The 13,084-nt window shown below is 33.7% G+C and overlaps 1 protein-coding gene across 5 annotated transcripts in view; it reads left to right on the forward strand.

Annotated features, from left to right (window-relative positions):
• The window catches only part of LOC126776355 (FERM, ARHGEF and pleckstrin domain-containing protein 1), a 61,007-nt gene that overhangs the window by 2,926 nt on the left and 44,997 nt on the right, over positions 1–13,084 (forward strand). For all 5 annotated transcript variants that reach the window (XR_007669944.1, XR_007669945.1, XR_007669946.1 and 2 more), the window contains exon 3: positions 115–257. Coding sequence is in view for 2 of the 5 variants with exons in the window: in XM_050498820.1 (XP_050354777.1) it covers positions 115–257 (143 nt within the window). In the remaining 3 variants the exon portion in view is untranslated. The remainder of the gene's footprint in view (positions 1–114; positions 258–13,084) is intronic.

Genomic DNA, 13,084 nt, shown 5'->3' on the forward strand with positions numbered 1-13,084 from the left:
GTAAACTGTTTAGTTTAGAACTCATTTTAGCTGCTTTTATTGGTTTTTGAATAACCTAATGTAAAACTATGATTGAAATTAAATAATTCGTTAATTCGATTTTCCTTGATACAGGTCGCATGCACCACTCGGCGAGCACGCCGGCGGGCGTCGACGGCGGCGCTCGCACGCCTCCCGCCACGCCCAAGAAAGGCGGCAAGATGCTCGCCGTGCGCGTGCAGATGCTCGACGACTCCATATCCATGTTCCAGATACAGGTGAGTTACTATAAAATAATATTACAATCGATCGAAATGTGCTTTACCCAAGTAGGCTCTTATAACAACTTTTGAATCGTAATTTTATTCTGTTTAATTAATTGTAAAGCAACTGCCGTTGGTCACTCTTTTTAATTAGTTTAATAATATCATTATCGTTCGCTTGCTTCGATTTCATGTATTTGAGTTCGGCGTAATGCGTCGCTAGTATTGTTTCAAACATATTTGGCAGACTTTTATGGCCGTACTGCTTCTTGGGAATGATTTTGATGGTCGATTAGAGTCCCGCTCTCATATATATACTTAAGGTGGTATTGATAAATGCGATTAACAACACACTCCTTTCGTCTACCCTTATTATACTCCCGCTTATGATCGTGTAGCTAAACATACATTATATACTACTCGACGAGCCGAACGACGTGGTTGGTAGAACACTTGCCTTTCACGCCGAAGGTTGTGGGTTCGATTCCCACCCAGGACAGAAATTTGTGTGCATGAACATGTCTGTTTGTCCTTAGTCTGGGTGTAATTATCTAGATAAGTATGTATTTACAAAAGAAAATTAGTATATGTAGTATATCAGTTGTCTGGTTTCCATAGCACAAGCTTTGTACAAGCTTAATTTGGGATCAGATGGGCCGTGTGTGAAAAATGTCCCAGGATATTATTATTATTATATTATTATTACTACCGAAATGACGCGACATGTAGCTTTGGCTAAATATTCAACGTTTTACTAAATTTAATGTACATATTAATATACAAACAATATAAGAGAAATTAAATAAAAACAAATCGGTTGGTTTTATCGTGTCTTCTTTTGATTTTTGACATTAATTAACCAAAGTTACTTTCGCATTTATAATATTGGTATATATTATATAATATTGCTATTTGTACTAAATATAATATAATTGCTTAATCGCTTAAAATATTCTTCACTTATTGTATAAGCATAGCATAACTAACTGCTAATTATTATTATGTTTGTATTTCAGTAGCTAAAATTCTCTATTGAATAACGTAACACAATTTCAATACTCGAATACGACTAATACGCCTTGAGACGAGATATATGATTTTGAGAAAATTGCAAATTTCGCTCTCTACATGCCTTCTCTAAAATTATGTTATTAAAATCTTTGAGTCAATTCTCTGAATGCTAGTGCCTACGATTTATCTCATTTGTCACTCATTTGTAGTTCAATTTAATAGAAAAAAGACAAAACCGATAGATCGTATCGTTTTAGTTAGCTAGAGTACATTGATATAAGAAGAAACCCGCCATGTTAAATTTTAAGGAATAAATATGTATTTTCTGTTCTGATATGTAATATTAAATAAATTAATAGGTCAAAGGGTTGCTTGAAAGATCTAGATAGGGGAATTGCAAGTCACTAATGGCCTCCATCGAGCCCTAATTGTCGTCTATACTGCAATATTTGACCTCTCCCAGAGCGGTTATTAACTAACGGGGGAAATATTTATTGGAAGACAGTTTGTTTAACGTTTATTATTTGTTTATTACTCATTTGTCCGTTTCGTCGTAAAACAATTAGTCATTGAGAATCAATTGTTTAATTCTATTCTTTGCTTTGCGGTTTCTAGCAGATCAGCATATGTTTTTTTTTTATTACTATTGCGTGTCGTGCTATCCTTTTATCTATTTTTTATTTAGATTCAGTTGTCGATGTTTATTGATGATCACGAATGACGGCTGGCGTATTATTATTTACCTGTGTACAATAGGCAATTTTCTTCAAAATACGCGTACCGGGTAACATGACGTTCGCCGGTGGTTCGATCAATTCTTCTTCCTCCGAGAATCCTTTATTTCTCCGCTATAAAATCTCTTGTCTCGACCGAAACTGTACTATATATAGCTTCTGCAGTAGTGTTTGCGTGACACTTTGTATAAATATAGGTGGAATGGTTACGTCACTTTTATAAATATATTTTTTAATCTATTTCACGCAGTTGTCTCCTTTCATTTCATATGCAAGCGGGTCTTGTTTTGTCAACCATAAAAATGAGTATGCGTTACTTTGTTTATCAACCCTTGTCCGATAGCAGGTGCAAAAACACTCATAAAATTTTACAAATTGCAATTGCTGGTGTCTTTGTATTTTTATAACTTTTAAAAATTGACGAGAGAGCGAAAAATCTTTAAAATATTAATTTATAACTAAATTTTTGTAAAGTTTCGCAATATTTTAAAACAATATTCTGTTTGTAAACTCGTTTCGAAGCGAGACAAAAGATAAAACTTTTTCATAGTCAAAATGTTTGTTCAGCATCCATTAGTTTAGTCGCAGAAGAACTTCAGCTGTGTCGTGTAAAATTCGAGTTTTATAAGTTTGCGTCGAGTTCGCTCCTCGTCTTGAAGAATTTCTCATAAAAACTTGATGACGAATTGATTTCATATAGAACGAATTGTGATACAATAACACGAAAATTTGACTAAAACCAATAAACAACCCCATATTTATAGCCAAATTTGTATGAATGACCATGTCGCCTAGTTAAATAAAAAGTCGTGGCACAAAAATTTTACATTCTAATCAAATTTACGTATTTATTAGTCGAAGGTATGATATTAAATAGTATTTAATTAAAAGTACAAAATGTATACAATAAAACGAATAAAAAAAATCTAAATCTCCTTTAATATTAATAAATAGAAGTGAAATTAAAACTTTAAGCCCCTGCCGCTAAAGGTATATTATTTAAAATTTATTTACAAAATATAATGAACATTTTACAAAAACATAACTCATTAAAACGGCAAAAAGAATCTAAGTTGATTAAATTTCTATCTATTCACATACATTTGTTTGAAATAGAAAATGTTTTACACTCGAAGTTTGTTATAAAGTTTCCTCGTGTAAAGAGGTCGACGCCACCTCCGTCCTCCATTAGGACGATGAACGTATCGAAGATGTTGACACGTTGTTCGCCTAGAAAGCATCTCTTTAACCCCTTTCTGTTTCTACTTAGAGTGTATATTAGGTCTTACATTGTACATACACCACTGAAATAGATTCACGTACATATATGTAATGTGTGTCGCACGAAGATGGAGCGAAGCTTTTAACTCTACAAGGACTCGGGGACGCATTATGGGATCATTCGCGTGCCTCACACGATGTGTTGCTTTATATATCAAGATCTGTGTCTCGTTATGATGTTGATGTTTAAGAAAAACAAACTAGTTCGTTGTCATATAGGCATTGATTGATTTAATTTTATATAACTGTAATAAAACATTATATAAAGAAAATAAATTTCAAATGTAATTCTTGAATGACATTTCAAAAATCGGCTGCTACATATTACTTTCTGGCGACGGCGACATCAGTATAATGCACGCTACACTCGAAAACGTTACGATGCCATATTTGGAAAATCGGTAAACGTGTTTAATCTTTACAAACCAGTATATACAGTTTTGGTACGCCGTGTCGAATAAATAAATATTGATAGGTAATTCAATTACTCATTATACTGTTACTAACTGAAAACTTAATTATCGTATCGTAACAGCCTTTAAATGTCCCACTGCTGGACTAAGGCCTCCTCTCACTTTTTTTGAGGAGAAGGTTTGGAGCTTATTTCACCACGCTGTTCCAATGCGGGTTGGTGAAATAAACATGTGGCAGAATTTCAGTGAAATTATTCACATGCAGGTTTTCTCACTATGTTTTCCTTCACCGTAAAACACGAGATGAATTATAACCACAAATTAAGCATTTCTAATTCTTCCCACTGGGCCATCTCGGCTTCTCTTAATTATACATAAGTTGTATTTTAATTTTTTACTAGCGAAACGTCCCAATTGCGTACGTGTAAAATTGGGAAATGGGAGATCCCATTTCCGCTAAAGTGAATATTTCCAAAATTATGGAAATTTTAACTTCATCCGCTGACGTTATAAATATAAAATAAACCAATGTACTAATTTTAGTTTTCTAGTGTCATAGTATTCGCTGTGCGTCAGTCAGTCAAAATAAACGTTATTATAAGTTCAGATATGCCGACGAATCTTTATCGTATTGTGGTTGTAAGGTTGTAGGCGACGGTAAAGTAAACACTTGAGTGATGTCATAGGCGGCGATATAGCTTTATCTTTAAACAAACGATTTTTTCTTCCCGAACGTTACCCCATAAAAAAATCGGGCAGTTAAAAACCGTTTTTGATAATAGATATTTAATTTTTTTTGAGGTTATTGTGTGAAGAATTTAATCAATTAATTTATAACAACTGAATATTAATTAAATATTGTCAATGATAGATTACGAAATTCAGTTGTAATGTTGAATTTTAAATTCTACTTCGATATCTAATACTCGTAGAATTAGCACGCTGAAGTGAAGACATGACCAGCCCGGTCATGTCTTCAGGCCGATGGAGCCGATACGTGTTATTGTGGGAGCCCACGCTTAGGCAAATTTAGTGAAGGATGCCCAGTGGCAAGGCGGATCGACGATTTGAAAAAGGTGGCAGGTACAGAATGGATGCGTGCTGCAAAAGATCGGGATTGTTAGCGTTCTATGGGGAGTCTTTCGTCCAGCAATGGACGTCGATAAGCTGAAAAAAAAAATCGATTACTCTATATATTATTAAAAACCACAGTAGCTTATTTTCAAAAATACATATAAATGTAAGTCAGTGGCAGTTTCACGGGTTTGGAAAAACTTTGTCTCGATAAGGAAACATTATAACAATCGCATTGTTAGTAATAATTTTTCTGAACATAATTTTATCACATATTAAAAAGTATGAATATCGTTAAACTCGTTCGGGTGATAACGATCAATTAAAAAAAAATCGCGATAAAAAATACACCGTAACGTTTTGCTCAACATAATTGCATAGAAACAATGCCAAGGCGTGTCGTAACCTCTGTTTAATATTCAACCTGGTTTATATCGTCGGCCATCGTTAGCCCAGAACGGTTTCGGAAGTCCGCTTATGTGCGAACAAACTTACAAACAGGGATGTCATCAAATCACTTGGTCTATGTAAAACGTTTATATATAAGGTAAAACATATAAAGAAAAAATGTTACGTTTTGGACCTTCGCGTATGCAGAACAACTTACCAATGGTACATGAAAATCGGATGAATATCTTAGGAACCTATAGAGGATAAACATAGATGAATTTCTTTCATTTTTATTTAGATTTTTTTTAATAATACCTTTGTAGAATTCTAATATAAACTTCTTTGTAATAATTTTGAAACGATGTAATCTCCTGATACGGAAACACAAGACCAAATATAAAAGCGGTCACATAGTTTTCATTCACGAGGCAGAAACGTATTTTTTTGATAACATACATTAATTTGCCAGTAAGACCAAACTGCTGAAGTGAGTCAGATTGATTCTAGGAATAGATCGATATGTAGCCCTTTTCTTTTCTCAAGATATAAAATGTATGTTTATGGATTATTGTTTATACTGCAATGCAGATGAAGAATATAGAAGACTGAGGGAATAAGACGAACGAAAAGTTGTTTTATTTATAATAATATATACAGTAAAAGCGATGTATTTTTTTTACTAATAGTACAGTTTTTTTTACGATATTAAACTAGGTTAATTACTCGAGTACGACAAAAGACCATACCGATCTCCATAGTGAACGAACTGAAACATACTATTACATAAGATTCGCTTTGTTACAGACAATAAATCTTAGCTAACGTACTCCTTCGCAAAATGTCGCACTCAAGTTTCTGAATTGGATAACGGCTGCTTGATACCGTATCATTGACCTTTAGGGTGGTCGAACAGCGACGTTTATCCTCTATCTTTATATTTTTTTTTATTACATTTCGATTTCAAATAATAATACAATTTCTACCATCGATCGTTTAGGTTTTTCGATTAAAAAAAAAGTCGTAACTTTGAAATAAAAGTTAGAATAAAGTGAGAACCGACACAATCATAATTTGAATATTGTATATGAGTGAAAAAATATCTTATCCGTATAGATTTGAGAAAGCTTCATAATTGTTCTAGTGAGCTATCAGAGAAAACGTTGCGTCTGCATCAACCCTTATCAGGCGCAGCTGGCGGTTCGCCAGAAGTTATCAAGAAAAAGGCTTAGCCGACAGTTTTGATTGCCTCAATGGCTCCATTGTGCCCCTTCTGTTACGCTATTCGGTCAACTTTGCAGACTATTTTGAACCGTCATATTTTTTGGTAACATCTTTTGAATTTTCTTTTAATATCCAATGTTATCTAATAACAATTCTTTATTACTGTTCTTATTCTTCTACTACTTTATGTTAATAAGACCTAATGGTATCGAATGTCGCCCTGTATCGTCTACGGCGTGAGAAGTTAATCGACGAAGATTATCATAAACTCTCTCGTAAGTCTGATCTAACTACGTCAGAACCTCATGTAGCCTAGTGTATAAATAAACATATATAGTTAAAAAACGTTTAAGTACTATTCGTTATCTTGATTATAATTTTTCTCGGAGCTAGGGTTCTAAAGTGCAAGCGATAAAATCTATTTAAAGGAGTAGTGCGCCTTGCGGGGTGTCACCTTTTTGACGTCAAAGAGAAGCCTCGTCGTAAATAAAGGGGGTTAAAATAAAGCGGGTCACCCTAATTGCTTAACTTTACTTGGTCTTAATTTGCTAAAAAAGTTTTTTTTTTTTGTTTTAATTGTCGTTATTCAACGGGTAATTCGTGTTAAGATTATATTCTTTTGACCTATATATCTGTAATAATAATCATTTGTACTATATTGGATATTCAGTTTTTATGGTTGTGTGGAATCGTAAAAGTAACAATTCCAGCTAATGTTACTTTGTACTGACTGGTTTCAATTACATACAATCTTATTATGGATCGCCTAAGAGCATTAGATTAAACAATTTATTCTCAAAGTTTCGTAATGGTTCCGACGTATTGATACTCGCTGAAATCAAGTAACTTTTCTAAATATCTTTATGGTTTTCATCGGTTTTTTAAAGTAATTTTAAATATATATTTTTATTAGTTATATGTGACAATGATGAAGATGACAGTATGATACAACTTTATCTGCACCCTTTGAAACCGACCATCGCCATACTGCTTATATTAAATTTTTCGACTTAATTTGGTATACCCACATTGCAGTCAGCATTGTGATATAACAAAATGAATAGAAGTTAGCGATCAATCCGGTCACAGTTGGTCATGACCATTTCAAAATATACCACTTAACAAATCAACGGAGGATACACGAAGACGTGCATCATAAATATCGGTGTATCTACCAATTTACTTTTAACGACTTTATTTATACGACTCGTCCCCTCGTGAACGCTCCGTCGGTTATTTGGTCGCTCGTAATCGATACGAATGCACTGTTAATATTGTAGCGGCAGGTTAGGTCGAGGACGCTCGTGAGCGGAAATTATTCAATTAAATACCTCACGCGCTAATCGATTCGGATGTTTGACTGAAGTTTGTATAGATTGGAATTTTCATTATCGTATTTCGAATGGAGAATGAATCTGAGCGTAATGTTATATTATATATTTAAGATGTGACGTCGTTGATTGCTTTTCTTGTATATATTTATAAAATAAAACATAACTCTATAAAACAAGAGCTAGGGTCAAGTTTCAAAGTGAATTGCTTACTTGACTCAAAGGAAAAATATAACAGCGATGCTAATAGAAAAGCGGACGCGTCACTGGCGCACAATAAAAAAAACAACAATAAAGCTAACGCTGCACTCGCTACCATGCAACTGTAAACTTTTTTTATTATTTTATTTATTTCTCATAGTTATGATGTGTAGCTGTAGTATGTTAGCCCTTATAAGTATGTATATAAGTGAAGCGAAATGACCGCGACAAATTCTTATCATTTTTATTACTGTTTCTCGTGTTAGAGTTCAGCCGAGCAGCAATATGTTGTATTGTTGGGTTTAAGTAAGGTACATTAGACTTCAGATCCCATGTTCGACGACGAATTGATGACATAGGGAATCAATATGAGCGCAGATGACGACTCAACATCAAGTAACCCATATGTCCGTCTGTCTTCCTGATCTATTACAAAAGGAATTTTTGATAACTGATTTTTGATAATAAAAGATGAATAAATCTAAACATATTAACATTAAAAAAAAAACGATTTTTATCTTCAAAAATTATTAAGTTCTTATACAATATTTTCATATTATATCTGCGTACTTCGGTGAGCCTAAAATTCATTAAAGCACTGAAAGTTATAAGAAATTCCTATTCTGCAGTAAACGTCATCATGTTACGTGGTCCCAAAGGGTAACAAATTGTCAACGAGAACTAGAGCGCTATGTGGAGCTCTATTATCAAAGGAATACGATATCCAATTATAATTCTAAATGTTTATGTATGAAAATTTGAGATTTAGTTTTATGATTATAATTTAAAACTTTTGTTCAAGTTCACTTGTATGAGTCTGTGAAATCTTGTAAATGAATTACAAACCAACTGAGCTGAAATTTTGTATGCTTTTTTTATTGCTATTGATAAAACAACCAAGTATATTTAGTATATATAATACTAATACATACTAACTGTCATATCGACGCACAACCCCAGATTACTGCGCCTAGCAACATGAAAATTTTCATACGGATTCCTTTTACATAGTAGTTTAGCATTGAGGAAGGATTTTTGAAGCAATTCTGTATTATTAGACTTGATAGGCCGATTGGTGTGTTTGGTAGATACCTGCCTATCACGCCGAAGGTTGTGGGTTCGATTTCCACCCAGGACAGACATTTGTGTGCATGAACATGTCTGTCTGTCCTGAGTCTGGATGTAATTATCTATATAAGTATGTATTTACAAAAGAAATGTAATATATGTAGTATATCAGTTGTCTGGTTTCCATAGCACAAGCTCTGCTTAATTTGGGATTATATGGCCGTGTGTTAATTTCCTAGGATATTATTATATTATATTATGAGGCGAGCAGAAAAGGTAACGCGCTAGTTGAAATAAAATTAATTCCAAATAACTGCCAAATAAAACCGAAAAAAAGTTTTTTTTTTTAATAGCGTATAATATTTGACGAGCCGGTTGGCGTGTAGTGGGTGCTTGCCTATCACGCCGACGGTTGTGGGTTCGATTCCCACCCAGGACAGATATTTGTGTGCATGAACATGTCTGTTTGTCCTGAGTCTGGGTGTAATTATCTATATAAGTATGTATTTACAAAAAGAAAATTAGTATATGTAGTATATCAGTTGTCTGGTTTCCATAACACAAGCTCTGTACAAGCTTAATTTGGGATCAGATGGCCGTGTGTGAAAAAATGTCCCAGGATATTATTATTATTATTATTAGTAATTTATTTATTGTTTAGCGAGTTACAGTCAAGGCATTTATAAGTTCTCGCAATTTCTTTCCACTTCGTTACCCTTTTGTGTGTCACGTTTTGGATCACGTTAAATTTAAAAAAGTAAATAAATAACGGATTGTATACGAGTGGTATTCAGAATTTTCGTTTATTTTCCTAAAAAAAGTGTATGATTAACGTATGCCAATTTAAAATTTTATTTTAACATGAGTTTGTGTATATATAAAAACTTACACTTATTATATAATCATATAAGCGTATAATATAATATGTTTGAGAGTATTCGAGTTTATTCAGTTGGCTTTCATTTAAGTAATAAAGGTATTAAGCGTCGGCGTAGTAAAACATCGGAAGCAAGAGAGATTGCGTTAACTCAATTTTATTAATATTGGAAGTATTCTAAAGCGTCTTAACGAGCAGGCCGAGAATACTTTACTATTGACTTGTCTGTCAAGACCAAGTTATTGTCTAGTCGATATGAAATCAAAGAACTTTTACTGCCACCCATATACCTGTGGCTTTACAGCATTTTTGTAATAGAAGGCGGATTCAGCTTATGGTAAGAAGTCACCATCGCCCATAGATTAGCGCTGTAAGAAATATTACCATTCCTTATATTTCCAAGGCGCCACCAACTTTGGCAATAAGACCTTATGTCCTTTTTGCTTGACACTGGCTCACTCACCCTTCAAACTGGAACACAAAAATAGTAGAATAAATTTAAATAGTATTTTAAGTTTGTAGTATTAAGAATTATTAAGCATTGCTTTTTTGCGGTAGAATATCTGGTAAGTGGGTGATACCAAGTAAATTAAAGATAAAGTTTACTAATCAATTTTTGAAATTTTTGAAATTTTGTGACTTTTAATTGTAAATACCGGTATTTGTGATCGATTTTCAGTCTGTTCGTAATTTTCACATCAATGCGAAACGCTAAACTAGGTCTTAATTAATTGTATTATCTATCAGTGACGATGAGTAAAGTTGGAGATCGTTTTCGTACAAGTGAATTTAACTTGATAAATTAACTTAACGCGATAGAATGAATGTCAAAATGTTACAATATAATATGATACTAATTTGAAGTATTTAAAAGAGACGTTTAAATACTTCTTGAAGATTGATATCTTTTTTTTTAGTAGACAATCTATTGATGATGAGATTTGTATTGATGTATTTCCATGAAAACATCAAACTTATTTATTGATTGAGTAAATCGATGATTGCGATAAAACAAAAAATAAATTATATTTAGTTGTATATTGAAATACGGCCTATATATTCCCTTCTACGTGATACGTGTTTATCGACAGATCAGTTCATGAAACTCCCAAAATATATTTAAATGTACTATTTTGTTATTTCCCGATTATAATTTTTTTAGGAAATATTTTCAATTTACTGATACGCCAAGTCTACGTATTTGTTATAACAAATCAATAGACTTGGCGTAAAATCTAATATATATGATATTGTAAAAGAAAAGAATCAATTAGTTAAATTTAATTGAAAGCTTATAAGTAAGTAAGTAACAGCCTGTGAATGTCCCACTGCTGGGCTAAGGCCTCCTCTCCTTTATTTGACGCGAAGGTTTGGAACTTATTGCAAAGCTAATTTTTTATTAAACCTTTTTCGGTTTAATAAAAAATCCTCGTGTATATTTTCGACGGCCGGTTGGCGTGGTTGGTAGATCGGCCTTTCAAGCCGAAGGTTGTGGGTTCGATTCCCACCCAGGACAAACATTTGTGTACATGAATATGTCTGTTTGTCCTGAGCCTAAGTGTAATTATCTATACAAGTATGTATTTACTAAAGAAAAGTATTATGTAGTATATCATTTGTCTGGTTTCCATAGTACAAGCTCTGTTTAGTTTGGGATCAGAAGGCCGTGTGTGAATGGTGTCCCAGGATATTATTATTATTATTTTAAAATATATATTTCCTAATTGTACTAAAAAATACGAGTATTTCTTTCATATAGAATTTATTGATTTAGATTAATTTTAGTAATATCAAAATGTACTTATATATATAAAATGGAGCAAGCAAAAGTACGATTTGATCGTTACATTAAAAAGAGTGAGACGCCGCCTCACCTGTGCTTTACAATCTAAATGCAAAATTCCGTCAAAATCAATATCGGAAACAGCAGCTGTCGACACGATATTATGCTAAATGCTCGAACATCAACAGATCTTGTAGTATCACTGTGACGTTCTCGGAGTAAAATTAAAATTTACATAAATGAAAGTGACAGCTCGTAAACGTCTCACCAGCAAAGCGAACAGCGTCTCTTTATAATACTATATACATTCCAATCAACTTACTTACTTAATAAATATATATTCCAAATCAACTTACTTACTTACTTAATAAATAAATTTTAGTTTTAAATATTCCATTTTATTTGCTAATAGTTCTACTACAGATACTAATCTACAAGCACTTCTTGATTTTTATATATATTTAGTTCAAGTATTCCACTTAAATACTTTTATACATTATACTTTTACTTCCTAAGTTCCGATACCAACTTCGCCGACTTTTAAAACGACACATTTTCACGAATCTATAATGAATAACATTCATTATTCAAAATCTCGTCCAATGATATCATATCACATATCACGTCAATTCAATGTCAAAATTGTTTATTTTTCTTAACGACTTTTTTTTATCGAATAGGAAGGCGGACGAGCATATGGGCCACCTGATGGTAAGTGGTCACCAACGCCCATAGACATTGGCATTGTAAGAAATGATAACCATCGCTTACATCGCAAATACGCCACCAACCTTGGGAACTAAGATGTTATGTCTCTTATGCCTATAATTACACTGAGCCAGTGTCTCACCCTTCAAACCGGAACACAACAATACCAAGTACTGCTGTTTTGCCGTAGAATATCTGATGAGTGGGTGGTACCTACCCAGACGAGCTTGCACAAAGCTCTACCACCACTTCTCCTGTGGGATGGCTATAGTGAATGTTGTGTTATTCTATCACGGTCTAAAGTGGTCCAACAATAATATGTTAGTCGACAAACATGTGTCAGAATTTTAAAAATGTATGCTTTGAAATTTAAATTCTAATTTTAAAAATGCGAATATTTGTTCGTTATTTTTTTCTTTATTTACGTACTTTATACATTATTTACTTTAGAAAAACTATCCGTGCAGTGACGGAGAAAGAATACATTTCACTGCCCCTCTCTTTCCCATGGGTGTCGTAAGAGGCGACTAAGGGATATCTGAGCGACCATCTGCTCATCTGGTGGTAGGATGCTAACATCCGCCTGGCTTGTTACCACCGTACGCATGGTGAAAAACTCGTGAAGTGGCTTGCAGCCGCGTTTCGAGGTCAGCCAGCGTACAGCCAGAGCCCGAGCGAGTATTGCCGCGATGGGTGTTGGTCCGGTTGGAGACGGCTGTTGAACCAATGCCGGGGGAAACTGTATTGACC

The sequence above is a fragment of the Nymphalis io genome, chromosome 2 (assembly GCF_905147045.1).
Source record: "Nymphalis io chromosome 2, ilAglIoxx1.1, whole genome shotgun sequence".
Lineage (NCBI taxonomy): Eukaryota > Metazoa > Arthropoda > Insecta > Lepidoptera > Nymphalidae > Nymphalis > Nymphalis io.